The 14,400-nt window shown below is 31.7% G+C and overlaps 1 protein-coding gene across 9 annotated transcripts in view; it reads right to left on the bottom strand.

Annotated features, from left to right (window-relative positions):
* Nucleotides 1-1,250: 1,250 nt before the first annotated feature.
* LOC139491263 (tumor necrosis factor alpha-induced protein 3-like) overlaps nt 1,251-14,400 on the bottom strand; it is a 36,680-nt gene continuing 23,530 nt past the window's right edge. For 6 of the 9 annotated variants that reach the window (XM_071278797.1, XM_071278795.1, XM_071278796.1 and 3 more), the window contains 5 exons: nt 13,379-13,694; nt 11,813-12,015; nt 7,910-9,818; nt 6,127-6,237; nt 1,251-5,460 (listed from right to left, as the gene is read on the bottom strand). In XM_071278797.1, coding sequence (XP_071134898.1) covers nt 4,865-5,460; nt 6,127-6,237; nt 7,910-9,818; nt 11,813-12,015; nt 13,379-13,679 — 3,120 coding nt within the window. In that variant the 5' untranslated portion in view covers nt 13,680-13,694 and the 3' untranslated portion in view covers nt 1,251-4,864. Of the gene's footprint in view, nt 5,461-6,126; nt 6,238-7,909; nt 9,819-11,812; nt 12,176-12,702; nt 13,695-14,400 lie in introns of all 9 variants that reach the window. The other 3 variants (XM_071278801.1, XM_071278802.1, XM_071278800.1) reach the window with 1 other exon arrangement.

The raw sequence follows: 14,400 nt of genomic DNA, 5'->3' as shown, positions 1-14,400 counted from the left end.
GGTAGGTATAATCTGACCTTGACCCCATTCATGGTTCATTAGTTGATGTTAAGTTTTGTGTTTCGGTTTGTGTTTCATAAGCAAAAGGTCACTATATTTAGTGTTTAAAAACATTGTAAGGTGTATATGTTGTCTGACAGAATTTATCTGACCTCATAGATCTTTTAATATGTGGAGTTAGTGTGATATTTTTTGTATAACCTTTATCTTTAAGACGACATCAAATAAATGGTCAATAAAGCAGGCAAGACATTTCAGGGTGTGCAATCTTTTGTGTACTTGTATTGTAAATCTTTTTACAGTGTTACAGGCTTGATATACTAACCTATTCAGTATATGAAACTTGGGAAGTGCTAGAAGTTTTTGAAGAACTGCATGTCATAATTTGAGAATATTGACCTGAAGCTGCCGTATGCTAAAAGTGACAGAAATCTAGACAACAGGTTATGAAGATTTCATATCATATCCTATAAATACAATTGGGTAGTATGTTGGAATCAGCATTCATATGTCCAACTTTGTGGAATTAAAAAAATGTACTTTGGTCAAATATGTAGTATGAAGTAATTTTTTCCCCAAGTAAATTGGTTATTATGCCCTCTCAACTTCAAATTTTGTATACTATCCAGTAATATGAATTCAGCACCCAAACATGCTTCAGTTCATTATGAATCTTTGTAAAATTTTATCATTATGATGCATTATTAAGTAGGCCATCTTCGTCTTCTGGCGAAAACCCAAAGGCACTTGTCTCTGAACAAATTTCCTATAAACCTTAACATAATACACAAGGTAATTAACTAGCAGTGTAACACTCAACAAACTCATCAGAAACACAGGGGTTTAATATTAAAGGTAAATAGATATGTGAAGCTATGTTCAAATTTTAAAATATGTCATTAGTTTTCTCGTCTGATTTGTTTCACATTGGTCATTCCTTGGATTTTTATAGGCGACTATGCAGTAGGTTTTTTTTTACTCATTGTTGAAGGCTGTGTCATTTTGTCTCTTGTTCATTGGCAATCATACAACACACATTGTCTTGAGCATGTTGAGTCGATTTCACAAAAAGACTTGCTACTAAGAATGGTCATAAGACATGAAAAATTCAGAATACTTAAAATCAATCTTAGTCATAAGTTTTTTTGAGACTGACTCCTTATTTTTATATCATTTAGATTTTTCATGGTTGGTTTAAGTGAAGTTAATTTCTTTTTGCACATATAAATATGTAAGTAACAAGACTTGCAACAATTACTGGTAAGCTTTTATTTTAGATTGACATATAGTTATCACAGAAAAACAATTACACACAGAATAATTTCCCTCTCGTTACCTCCCTACTTACCCAATATTCTTTATACTAACTTGATACTTAATTTGACAAGTTTGTTATAACAGACATTAGATTCTCAGACCAGTAAAGTCTTATAAATGCTGTTATAAAAGCTGTTCTTCATCGAATCTAACAAACAACTCTGTTCAGATATTTGCTTGTCAATGTGTTCTTGATACTCGACGCCGATCTTAATTGAGATACATTGCCAGTTTTGGCACTGAAGGTAATGGTTATCTCTAGCTTCCTCCACAAATAAAAAACTGACCATGATGGTGCAGCCAAGAACCTAAAAGGGGCATTTTACAACAACAAACAATCAGGTCTATTATTTTTTTTATCATATACAGTATTCCTCATTAACACTGTTCTGATGATTTTCTTTCATGGGACTGGTTAAATGTATGTGATGGAAATGAATTTGAATAAGAATATCTGGTGCATAAAACTGATGTTTTTATACATAATGAATGATATAAATATGTCTCTTGCTGACTTGTTCAAGATTATTCTCAAGTCTAACGATCTGTTTTTGCAACTTGCAGGGTATGGGATGTCAGAGCAGTCAAAAAAGAAAATATGGAAACTGCAGACCTATGCATTGGGCAGCAAGTTTCTATCTACAAATACATGTAGTAATAGATCAATTGTCAAGTAGATAAACAATACATTTTTTTTGTTATATATTTTTCTCCACAAACATTTATCTTTTCTTCAAAGACTAACCCCCCTGTAGGCTTCCATTTGAGCTACAGTGAGGGGGTAGTTTGTAAATGAAAGGGATATATTTTAAAAGAAAAATTTCGTAAGGGTTCCACAGAACCCAGTGTCTCGCCTTCTTTTGCTGTTAATCGTAGGTTAAACAAAAATGAGTAAAAAAAATTAATAAAAATATTCCTATCAATACAATCTTTTGATTGTAAGAAACTTCTGTCCAAGTTTGATAAAAAAATCCAGGATATTTTATGAATCAAATAAATGTTTTAAAAACTTTAACTGCAGACTGTATGTAAAGTTAACTGAAGAAAAATTAAGTCCAATTATAAGTAAAATACGGATAAACAGGTACAAGATTTTAACAAAATTTCCTTCTAGATACTAGCTTATGATCATAAACATGCTTCTGTCTATGTTTGGTACAAATCCAGGATAGTTAAGAAAGTTAATGAAATTTTAAAATTTTTAACCTCAGAGTGAATGTATTGTTTCCTGGCCGAAAAACTAAGTCCATTTATACTTAAAATACAGAAAAATTACGTTTTTTTTTTACCAAATTTACTTCTGGATACTATCTTATGATCATAAACAAGCTTCTGGCCACATACATGTATGATACAAATCCAGGATAGTTTAAGAAACTTTATCCTCAGAGTGAATGTAATGTTTCCCAGCAGAAAAACTAAGTCCATTTATAAGTAAAAAGCGGAAAAAATGGAATTTTATTTTTACAAAATTTACTTCTGGATACTATCTTATGATCATAAACCAGCTTCTGGCCAAGTTTGATAGAAATCCAGTATAGTTTAAGAAAATTATAAAAATTTCAAAAACTTTAACCACAGAGTGAATATTTTAGGACAATGCTGGCGCCGATGGAATGTAGGTTCGCTATGTCTTGCTTTTTCGACTAAAGTCGAAGGCTCGACAAAAATGAGTTAGAATTTTTTTATGTATCGCTTATCTGCTTGATGATGGATTTATTATGATTTCAAGAGTGAAACTTGTTGCCACCCCATGGCTTGGTCATAAATATCCATGTTAGAATTTCTATATGGAATGTATCTGATGTTCCATAGCCCCATCATGTCAATTGTCCTGTTTTTTTTAATGTCAAAACACTTATACAGCGCTCTGTTTAACAGATCATACTATTGATACATATTTGTATGTATAATCAATAACAAGACCATAGATATAACTGTAAAGTACTTTGCATTCAAGAGTGTTGAAGTATACTACATATGAAGGTGCTCCTACTTACAAGAGGCTAATAACATAGAAGAAATTAATATCTTTACATGTTAGAAATCAGACAATATTTATACAACAAAGGTAAAGACAAACTACAATAATATATTGAAAATAACAGCTAGTTCTTAAAAGTTTCATTAGTATGTACAGATAAAACTAAATTCTAAATTCTAAAACTATAAAAAAAAAAAAAAATCATTAACTGGATATAAATATTTATAACATATTGTATATTTGTTATCCCCAATTATAAATACAGTATACATATATATATACACTCAACAGGAATATTTCCCCAGGTTTCAGTTTGTACAATTATAATGATCGATGAAATACACCTCTATATCATCAAATAACGAAATAATATGAATTGATATTTTTTCTCCTTGGAGCCAGTGAAGGACAATTGTAGTTTTGGAAACTATGTGGAACTTACCTTTAAATTAAAGAAAATTTTCTGAAAAATGTAATTTTCCAGTCTTTAGAAAATATAATTATGTTTTTTCAACCAGAAATTAAACTTGTTTCATCACAAAATGAAACTTTTTGATATAGATCAACAAAAAGGTTGTGCAAAAGTGATATTAAGTGAGGGAAAATTGTTCTTCTTGATATGAAAGCTGATGAATAGAACTAGCACTGACTATATACTCTTTTATATACATATATAAAAGCGGTTTATGAATATGATATACAACAAGTCCTCTGTGATATTTTATACACTATTTATAAATACACATAAGACTATGCTTATTTCCCCCAAGCAATCCATATTAGTTATTTCAATTGTCAAGTAGTTTTGGAATGCTATTCTTGTATGAATAACAAACTCTAATGTATCCCTCTACCTGAAATTCTTATCTGACAGTTTTGCAAAATTATAAACAAATTTGAATAACATTTATAAACAATAATGTCTAATTTAAAATGAAAAATACTAATTACATACTTACAATAATTTTACAAAAGAAAACCTCCCAACTATTTAGAAAACAGTGAATAAAACTGTTGAAGATTAATCTTTGGTGGTGTTTTTTGTTGTTGTTTTTTTTATACATTTTTGTGGATTAATTTATTTTATGTGGTTACCACTTTTCTTGGATTTAGGAAATTTGTCATTATTAAGGATATTTAATCTTAATGGTTTTCCAAATGTCTGCATACATCTCAATAGACAATTTGTAAGTCATTGAGCATCTATAATAAGTGGTTCACCACTAAAACCAAGAAAATTGATATCCCACGAATAATAATTGATCCATAGTAGAAAGGATAAGCACTATTCCATTGAAATGTATGTGGAAGGGTAGGAAAGGAAGTTTATCTTTATTGAACCTATATGCTGAGAGTACCACAAGTAATAGTTTAATTATTGAATGTTGGTAATGGATCTTTTCTCAATTATGAGTCTTTTATTACTATTATATATATGCAAAATTATTTAAAAAACAATTCTTGGTTGTAGGGATATTTTGAATGTCCCTTCCTACCCTCCCCCCCCCCCCCCCCCCCCCCCCCCCCCCCACATACATTTTAATAGAATAGCCCTGAATCCTGTTAACAGCAGTAATGATCTTTATATTCTGGCTTTCCTCCATTACCAGTTAATCTTTGCCTCTGGATCTCAGGATAACAACTGTTACAATACCCTTCCTTAGAAGTATTCCCGTAATTATTACAGCCCAAGCCTTTACAAAATTTGATACTTCTACGCTCCCTCTCAACTTTTGACATTGCTAGGGAATATTTCTGTTCCACTCCAGGACTGGTAACTGTAGTCCGTGATAAATCATTCATAGGTTCTCTTTCTGGTACGTTATACTGTTCTACTTGTGCTGGCAGCATTGGATAAGTCCTTGTTGGGGATGTAGCCCCAGGTATTGTTGCATTTAAATTCATACCAGGTCTTGGTATATTTGATGTAACAGGCGCAGTCCTACTAACACTTGTCGGAACACTAGTATTTATAGTTCCTGGTCCCGTTCTACTGGGTGGTCCAGCTGATCCACCATACATTTCTTTTAATACATTATAGTGAAAAGTACATCTATAATACATACTTTCATCTCCGTATTTATCACAGCCTGGTTCAATACAAATTGTTCCTTTTCTGATCTGTCTGATCGGAAGTGGTTTCATTTTGTCTTTTTTGTCTGAAAAAAACCCACAAGAAGACAATTTAATTTCATCGTAAAGTGATCACTTTTGTTGAATAGAAAATGTCCCACCATAACCAGATGTACTGATATTCAATGTACATAAAAGGATGCTGTTGAAGACATTTTACTTGAAATTTTCACTGTTTGCATAAAAATTGGTTTTTTTTCTCCAAATGTTTCATTGTAAATCATGTAAATACTGCAAATCAAGTAATTTATGTATTTTGTTGGTATGTTTTTGTAATTGGAAATACTGACTTTGATTATTAATGAAATTTTTCTGTCTTATCACTGGTTTAAAGGGTTATTTTCAAGATGACTCAAATATGCGTATGTCCTAACCAGTTAATTATTTTTATGCATGTTAAAAGGGGGTCTCATTTGGGGGTTCTGATCCTGGATCCTGCTTACTGTTTTGTCAGATTCCCGTACCCTGCTTACACTATGAACGTAAGCAATTCTCTTTTTTTTTGTAATTTCCTGTGTCCTGGTAAACCTCATTTCCTGTTTTCACAGCACAATAATTTGACTTTCACGTGTCACGCTTACAAAAAATCTGCAATCCCACGTCACTCTTAGACCCAAATGAGACCCACTTAATATAAACAAGTATTTTATCTTTTAGCCTTATCTGAATGCAACTAACGGTAATGACAATACCTTTTTCATAACATTTAGAACAGTAGCCTTGAGTCCTAGAATCTCCATAATAATGGCATCCAACAACTTTACATTTATGTCTAGAGGGGGAGTAACACACTCCATGTTGTACTAAAAATAGTAAAAATAATTATTTTAATACAATTGCTTTAACACAATTTTTTTTTTTCAATGAAAATAAATATTCAAAATGAATAGATGATCTACTAAATAAATTTGAAGACTACTGATTTGTTTAGCTGTTTGAATACTGTTCTGGTGAATGTATTTTGAAGCATTCAAATTAGGTGTCTTGATAAAACCTTATAAATATTCAAAGATGTCCTGATAGAATATTTTAAATGATTAAATTGAATACTGTAAACCAACTTATTTTCGCGAGCGATTTAATTTCGCGACTTTCGCGAGTAAAAAAATAACGCGAATATAAATAGTCACGAATATTTAAAACTTATATCATTCTTTATTAAACTTCATCAGGTAAGTCAGAAAATCGTGAAAATTAAATAGCCGCGAAGTGGTCTAGAAAGGGTAAAACGAAAAATAAAGTATCCGCGAAAATAAGTTGGTTTACAGTATACTGTTTGGCAATAATATATTGTGTATAATGTCAAAAAAATATTTGGAATCGTTTGCAGTAAATATTCTACTCTAGTACATATATTTTCAGCTTTTAGCGGAGATCTCATTCCTAATTTAAAAACTGTAGATGTTCAGGTAAGGCATATTGGTTGTGTTCAGGAAACAGTATTTCATGTATGTAAATTTGATTAACTCCCTTGTAACTATAGTTCCAAATGTTATTTCATTATTTTAGGATTGTATAATGTTACTTTATGTAAGTATTGTTAGCCTTGCTTTGAATTGTTTCACAACCAATATTCTCTTAGATTACAGTACAACTCAGATCAAGCATGAATCAAGGAAAGCCCTTAATTGTTCAGTAAGGGGAAGTAAGTAGAAATTTATTTATTATACAATGCAGATCCACATAAACAATCAGATATTTTTTTTCATGTCTTTTTTGTTTGTTTTTATGAATGTTTCAGGTACACAAATCCTTGCCCTAAGTGCCACCAGCCATTATAATAAGGACTAAATAAGTAACAGGAAACACAAAGAAATCTATCAGTGAATCAGTCTGAGGTACATCAATCTCATTTCATACATCTTGTAACTTATTTTACAATGCTCTCAATAAAATTCAAGCTTAACTGAACAACTGCTAAAAAATTATTACTATAATCTCAGAAATTTGTCTGTGCATTTATTGTGGTCTATTATTTGGCTGGTAGAACAAATGAAAATAAAAAGAGATTTTGTGATGTGCATACAAATACTGGTATCAATTTTTTTTAAATTTTTTGCCATTCCTATTCTGTTGCAATAATCGCAATAAAAATATTTCTCAATTTACAGTATCAAATGAACGGTTTTTGCTGTAACTCTCATTAACTCTTGTTAGAGGTTTAAAACACACATTTAATGTCTTGTGCAGAAAAACTTTACTGTGGATTCATTATTATTCGTTGGATACCAATTTTTCGTGGGTTTCGTGGGAACAGGTGAACCACAAATTCAAATGTTCAACAAATTACATATTTTCAATAGGGTTTGTATTCAGAGATTGCCAAAACCACGAAATCAAAAATCAACGAAAATGCTAGTTTTCAGCAATCCATGAATATTGATACATTTTTTGTACCCACAAAAATAAATGAATCCACAGTATTAAAACTGCATGTGAAAACTTATAGAGATTATGAAACCAAAATATATATACCTGGTGATAGTCTTTTATGCTCAGTTGACCTACACCTTGCATGTGCACCAGCCAATATTGATGTGCAAGTTTCACACATTTGGTTTGGCGGGTAAATCATATTTTCACAAACAGGTGACGCACATTTGACTTTATCTTTATGGCTTGTTATGACAGGATTGACCTCGTCTGGAGCTATATGTTGACATGGTGTAGCCGATTCTATTAGTTGTTCTGCTCCATACTCTGTAGGGTCACTGCTTCTTCTAGAACTAACTATACAGGAATGGCATAGTCCTCCCTGCTCTATAGGACCATAACACCCAGGTATAAGACAGATATTTTTACCTTCTGCAGTTGTAGGTACAAACGAGGTCTGCATAACTTTATCTTGAGTCCGATCAGATGTACGCACAGAATAAGTCTCGGTTTTCTTATTTCTACTGTTGGCACATTCACTGCAATACCCTTCTAAGAAGAAATGAGGAGGGTTCTTACAATTTAGAGTTTTACATCGAAGATCTTCCAGATTGAAGGATCTTAAATTTGGTGGATTACGTGCACCACTTAAGTCATTCAAGTCATTCAGAAGATATGTCTGCGATGATGGCCCACTTCTACCCCCTGCAGCCTCAGCAGGCCTGGAATTAGGTGGACTGTTTTCATGACTTGGAGAAAAATCGGTGAATCCTGTGGTAACAAAGCATTTTGCACATTTATTGGCTTGCAGTGTTAGACAATGTTCTTTACAGTGCGGTGATGAACACTGCTGCCTGTGTAATTCCCCAGGTTGCATTCTAGTAAATGAATTACTGAAACCAGGTGATTGTCTATTCATTTGATGTCCACTTCCCGGGGGAGTCCTTGACTGGCCAGTGCCAAATAATGATTGATCATCAATTGGTTCACTTTGACCTTTAGACAATGTTTCGTGTAATGATAATGGCATATTGGAATTTGGAGGTGGATGTCTGCGGCTATCAGAAGGATGACATTCATGACAATATGGTTGAGTTTTTGTGGAAGCTCGGTTTCCACATTTATTTTTACATTGTTCCTCCATCATAGACATTTCATAAACTTGCTGTGTAGTAAAAGATGCTGGTGGTGCAGTAGGTTCCATTTCTATCTGCCGATTCTGGGCTGCCACATCTTCATTTCGCTTGTAATCTCGTGTATAATCCATGAAACATTTATGACAGTATCCAGCAATGGACAGAGCACCATACATTTCGCATCCTTCATTCCAACATTTGGGCTGACAGGTAATAGTTCCCTTTTCTTGATCAACTACACGATATTCGTTGTTTACAAAAACTGGAGGTTCTTGGGCTTGGGGTGTCCTTGAAGGGTCTTTAGACCAAAACCCATAGATCTGCAAACATTCAGATAAATGATCTTGAACTAGATTATGATGATCTTGAATTGTCTGAAACTCCAATTTTGCTACAGGAATTTGTAAAACAGAGTCTTGGGTAGTCATTGGCACAGATTTTAGTTTTAAATACATTTTCAGTAAATCTTGGACGAGAGGTTCTTCCTCTGGTAAAAGAAATTGTACAAAAAGAGGAGTCTGATCAGATAAAACAAGGGGGACAACTAGCTCACCGTCATTATCTCTTTCTAATGATTGTTTAGTTACTAATGGTACAAAATGGTTCATACTATATCCAATCAAGATAGGCGATGGGTAAATTTCATTTTCCTTCCATTCAAGAGGTAAATATATTCCAGAAATATTACACTCTTGGACGCTATTTCCGTAAACAGATCTCACATTCTTGCTTGCCAGAACAATTATTGGTCTTCTTAAAATATTTGCCAGAACATAAAGATGAACAGCTTCTAATGTATCATACGGTAAAAAGGCTTCTCTGTTCTGTTGATCAATGGCTGCATTGGTTATAGTTTCCCATTCTCTTTCCCATTCCTGAAAGAATAAAGTTGTGTAGTAAAGTAAAACACAAGAAGTGTTTGCAAATACCAGTACACATATGCAATAAAATTGAGAATGGAAATGGGGAATGTGTCAAAGAGACAACAACCCCACCATAGAGCAGACAACAGCTGAAGGCCACCAATGGGTCTTCAATGCATTTGAATGGGTCTTCAATGCATTTGCCCCCCGCAAGTCTACAAATATAAATGAATAAAACTGGCTTACTGATACACTGGAAAACAATTAAAAAATGACATCACCTGTTACTAAAATGCTCCAAACTAATTCTAACATTGATAACTAGTACTATACTACATAAAATAAGGTGTTAAAGACTGAAGATATTGAGTAGGAGGTGGGCAAGTGGTAATACAAATCCATAAGTCGAAGAAAATAATTTATATGTAATATCAATACCTCGTCTCTATATCCTTATAAAACATAAAATGCACCAGGAATAGACCTAAACTCAAATATTTATAGCTTATCATTTCCTTTTGAACTTCCTTTCACTGACTAGACATTTTATATTTTTTTACCTATAGTCTACTCAATTTGGCACTGTATACTGGTTAAGACAATTGTTTGTACTCAATACCAGACAAGGTCGAGTATTGATTTACTTTCCGAACAAGGAAGTAGATTAGTGTTACTGTAATCTATTGTAACACTTCAAGGAAGCAATTTAAATTTCAATGAAGTGTTACTATGTTTATATCTTTATCATAGTTAGTTTTAAAACTCACAACAAATATGAAATAAAAATTCCTTCACTTAACTTTACTTAAAGCCAGTATCATGCATGAGGAACCACTTACAATTTACAAATATTAATTAATTCTAAAATAGTCCATTTTATTACAAAAATATTTCATTGAGAATATCATTTTAGAAGCATAAAATTATTTTTCGAAACTTCACCATCATTTATATAATTCTTAAAAGGCTCTTTGATATACTGCTTATTCAGAAATTATTGCAAGGTTTTTATTAATACACTGTACTACCCACTCAGCCTCAGTTTGACAATACTAAAAACTTGCATTTATAACTTCAGTAATGATTTCTCTTACAAACCTTATGCAACTGCATTTATAAGATCTTTCATTTTACCAGAAATGATTGATTCACAATAATAAATGGACACGAAGTTACTATAAACATGATAAATGAAGCTCAAAAAACAACTTTGCAGTTTTTAAAAAAATCTCTAAATTTGTTTTCACATTACATGTGTATTTTCAAAATGGTTGACATCAAAAGAATTTTTATGCTAAAATAAAACATAGCATAACAAGATTAAAATAACACTGAATAATCAGATAAAACCAGAAATTTGTTAGATCCCAGAAGTGGCAATTTGCTCAAACAGGAACAGGAAGTTTATTTTTATATCTGATAGAAAAAGTAGATTGGGGATTCTTTGAAATGGCCATTTATATAGATTATACAAGGACTAATTTTAAGTTGTACTTTATAAATCCTTGGATAATTAAAGATCTGCCCTGTTAAAATGCCTAATCGTTTTCTCAAAGACATGAGTTCAGACTTTTCTGGAAATGCATTTATTATTGCAAATGCCTGATTACGCATAAAAATGCAAGATCTATTTAATTCTGATTGCAATTTTTTTGTAAAGGCAAATCACTTCTGAAATTATGAATGCCATTCTTTTTATCATTGCATTTAATTAAAACATTGTAATCATTTCTGAATTTACCATATTATTATCTTATAACATTTGCAATTTGATCCTAAATGAGGATATTTTCCTGAAGTGTTTCAGCCAAATATATATTAAAAATCTCATTACCGGTATATTTTTTACGTAAACAAAAACTTTTTTATGTTTTTTTTTTATTACCCAAATCAAAGAAGACCACTATCTAAGATATATATTTATATCAGGGGTAGATGTTATGAGAATTTCCTTTTCTTGCACCTAGCATCACTAGACACTAAAAAAAAAAAAATTGATAACTTACATTTTTATCTAGCTGTGCATTGAATCCAAATGGTCTTTCCTGATTCATTCTTCTCTGTCGTAAGAGCCATCTTCTCTGGAAATTTTTCTGTGTGCTGGAGTCTTGAACAAGTGAAACATACAGTAATCGTCTCAATAACAAACTTTCATCTTCTAGTCCCCACAGACACATACTAACAGCATGGAGCAAACAATTTCCATCACCTATAAATATCCATTATATCATGGTTAGCTGTAACCAAGATTTATATGTATAATGTTAAAAAAAAAAGCCAAACAAAGGTATTCAGAGGGAGGGTTCTAGGGATTGAAACCCCCACCTTTTTAAAAATATATGCATTTTAATGGGAACATATGGTTGGAACTTTTATGTCAACCATATGAAATGTCTGCCTCTTAATGTTTTAAAATATGCATCATAAAGAAATATGTCCTAAGAGAGTTGTTTAGAAAAAGGGTTTGAAACCAAAAGGTGTATGATATGTAAATTTATAAACAGGGGCAGATCCAGCCATTTTCAAAAGGGGGTTTAACCATATGTCCCCATTCAAATGCATTGATTGTTAGAATAAAGGGGGGATTCCAACCCCCAGAACCCTCGCCCTGGATCCGCCACTGATAAATAAAAGTCACATAGAGAAAGCTGACAATGGTTTAAATAGCTCTAGATATAATTTGAATAGTACTGTCATGAAAATCAGTTATAATATTGTTCTCATCATGATGGTAAAAATATATTATAAATCATGTAATTTTAAAAATTGATTGCTAATAAAATACTTTTTGATATATCAAGAGATATCAAAAAGTATTTTTATCAGAAGTACTGCCAATTTGATTTGGTTTTTTTTAGTTTTATGTTTCAAGAACCAAAATTTCTTTCTTAAATACATTAGGTCGACATCACTTTTTATATAAGAAGCAGCCCTTGAAGATGTAACAGGTTGACTATTTTTGGTCTGTAAAATCATTGTAAATTATATGTCATTCTGATATAAAGGATTGCCTGACATTTATTTCATTTTTAATTCCATTGATTTATAGTCAGTTTAATAACTGTAATGCCTCATTTTAACTTTAACATATATACATGATATCTGTAATTTGAACCTGGTCTGAAAGCCTTTCACAGTATATTCTGTCATACTCTGAATCCAACAGACAAGAAATCACTATAAATCTCCATTCTTTTTTTTACATTGCTGCAAAATACATTAAAACTACCACATCAACTTTTAGTTTATCTTGCTTGAAAACATTCAGTTCCACAAGGAATTTGAGATGTATTTTCACAATAAATTTGTTTTATCGCTATTTTAATGAAATTTTCCTTTGATATTGCTCACTGACCTTTCTCAGCACAGTAGAGTGATATGAAAAATTATCGCTAGAAACTAAGGACGCATGTGTGGTTGTCAATGAAATTAAAAACGTCGTCATAGGTAAAATAAGGACCATTGGTCATTTCATAGAAAGTTCATTGATAGATCTATATGCAGATGACCAATGATAATCTATAAAATATATACATGTACTAAATATAATGATATTTTTATAAGCATTTTACCTTTTGTTTTCAGAGGGTATAATGTTTTTGCTGAACGACACCAATTGATAACTTTGTTGTCCTGAAGTTCTTGTCTAATGTCTGTATCAAGGATATTTAACAAATAGAAGTGTCGAAAACCTTCAGGATACAGAGTCAAATTGGGTAGATTTATGTTGTAAACATGGTAACTTTTTAAACAAAACGTCTTGTTTCGTTCTGAAGTATCAATGTCATTTTGTATCGATTCCTGCAAGGAATTTGCCATGTGTGGACTGCAATCTCTGAAGTTCTTCTTGAATGGTGGTACAACATCACTCATATCGATTTTATTTAACTGTAAGAATAAAGTTATACAGGATATATATACTTATGCCAAAATTTGTAAATTTCAAATTTGTTGTAAGGTTGATTTACGGATGATTTATGGGTTATTTGACCAATAATGATTTACTTATTACAAATGGTGACTTGGATTAAGAGTGTTCTCATTGGCACTTATACAACATCTTCTTATATCTGATAACCATCATCATGCTTCCTATCATTATATCCTATCAAATATAAATATGAATAAAATTTACATACCTTACTTAAGGCTTCTCCATCAGACATGTTAGATAGCAAATTAGACATGTTAGATAACAAAATCACCTATTATACAAGATTAAAACTGAATATCTCTAGCCACACAAGTCCCAATTAGGACTGTTCGAAATCCACTTTGCATATATATGTACAACTACAATTTGCTAGCTTAAAAAAATTGTATTCTTTAAATATATATGCAGGATTGAAATTTGTCACGGAAGATTTTTATTTTTTTTACATAAAAATAACAAAGCCCTTGTGAAAGCTTGTTGAACAGTCACAAAAATTAGTTAGCTCAAAATAATAAGGAATAAACATGATAAGCGATATAGATACACCTACATGTACATGTAATGATTTGTTTCATGAAAGGTAAAAATCACTGCCTTCTTATACTAAGACAAACATGTGTGAGTAAATAAATTCTTTTCTGACTGGGCAATATATATTAA

This window comes from Mytilus edulis, chromosome 10 (genome assembly GCF_963676685.1).
Source record: "Mytilus edulis chromosome 10, xbMytEdul2.2, whole genome shotgun sequence".
Lineage (NCBI taxonomy): Eukaryota > Metazoa > Mollusca > Bivalvia > Mytilida > Mytilidae > Mytilus > Mytilus edulis.
This window is presented reverse-complemented; position numbering and strand designations above follow the sequence as displayed.